The sequence below is a fragment of the Mandrillus leucophaeus genome, unplaced genomic scaffold (genome assembly GCF_000951045.1).
Source record: "Mandrillus leucophaeus isolate KB7577 unplaced genomic scaffold, Mleu.le_1.0 Scaffold1398, whole genome shotgun sequence".
In the NCBI taxonomy this organism is placed as follows: Eukaryota; Metazoa; Chordata; class Mammalia; order Primates; family Cercopithecidae; genus Mandrillus; species Mandrillus leucophaeus.
The window spans coordinates 175,400-176,778 of NW_012101363.1; the positions used below are offsets into that span (position 1 = coordinate 175,400).

General features: G+C 28.6%; 2 protein-coding genes across 3 annotated transcripts in view; both read left to right on the forward strand.

The window, feature by feature from the left end:
* The window catches only part of LOC105534837 (putative zinc finger protein 724), a 5,698-nt gene extending 4,607 nt beyond the window's left edge, over positions 1–1,091 (forward strand). Inside the window, exon 4 of the mRNA XM_011973723.1 lies at positions 20–1,091. Within this exon, the coding sequence (XP_011829113.1) occupies positions 20–135 (116 nt within the window). The 3' untranslated portion in view covers positions 136–1,091. The remainder of the gene's footprint in view (positions 1–19) is intronic.
* The window catches only part of ZNF720 (zinc finger protein 720), a 63,611-nt gene that overhangs the window by 56,292 nt on the left and 5,940 nt on the right, over positions 1–1,379 (forward strand). The gene's annotated exons all lie outside the window — the stretch shown is intronic.

Consider the following 1,379-nt stretch of genomic DNA (forward strand, 5'->3'; position numbering starts at 1 on the left):
TCTTCAAACCTTAGACGACATCAGATGATTCATACTGGAGAGAAACCCTACAAATGTAAAGAATGTGGCAAATTATTTAATCGATGCTCAACCCTTACTCGACATAAGAGAATTCATACTAGAGAATTTCTATAGTTGTAGTAAATGTGAAAAGAGTTTTATCCAAAATTTAGAACTTAAAAATCACCATAGAGTTTATAGGGAAACAACTTACAGATTGAATAAATGGGAGGAAGTATTTAATCAGAACTCAAATCTGAATGTGTCAGGACTTACACAAAAAAGGACTAAAGCACACATCCCCAGACTTTAAAATTAAAAAGAGTATTTGTTATGGAGGATTACTCTAAAGCCAAAGCAGTTATTTATTTTGTTATGTGTTTCAAATGAGCAAAAGCATTGATGTTTGGACAAGTAATTATTCAGTGAGCACATTATTTGTATTGAAAACATTTGAAATTTGTATAAAGCAAATTATAATTCAATTCTCAAGTTAGTTTTTATACCTTAATGCTTAGTGTTTACATAAAAACATATAGTCTATTTTTTCTACATCAGAGCTATGAGAGGTTGTTCTATAGTAGATGAACGTCATTAATATCAATTCATTTTCATGGAAGTTTAATGGCAAATGTAAAATACATGAAGAAAATCTTAAAGAGGCCCTTTGTGTTTGAATCATAAAACAGTAATGTGTGTAAGCATATAGTACATATTTAGGGCATTATTATTCTATACTAAAGTAAAAGAGGAATATTCTGAATTTATTTATTACATCAATTGTTCCTTAAGTAGAAAAACACTGGTCAGTTATTTAAAATACTGGCAAACCTTTATAGTACAATGAAGTAGTAATCTTGAATATTATTTGATGTGTTAAAAATAAAAACATCTTCACAGATATCAGAGGAAAGTGAAAACTCATATCTGAAAGATTGTAAATGTGCTTTATATCAATTTTCCAGAGGACTTAAACTTCTAATAATATTGATAATATTCTCATGGTTACTATTTTGTATTATTTCCTGCTTTTTGTAGCTACTGGTGTACTATGACAATTATAATAAAGATTATATGGGGGTATACTTAAAAGTCATACTTTTAAAATCCTGAATCATTGTTTATAAAATTTTATTCAATATTTTTCTTTGTACATGCCCTTTTTCGGTCCAGTTGAATACTTAGAGATTTTTCTTTGCTTTCACTTGCATTGAATGGAATATATAGATGTATTAAGATAGAAAGAAAAAGGTGTAAGAGAACTATACAGGCAGAAATGCATGTATGTGTACCTGTCTTCAAATGGAAAAGAAAATGATGGATCACAACAGGAAATTTGAGAACTATTTATTTATTACCAAACTAGAAACCTCACAAAT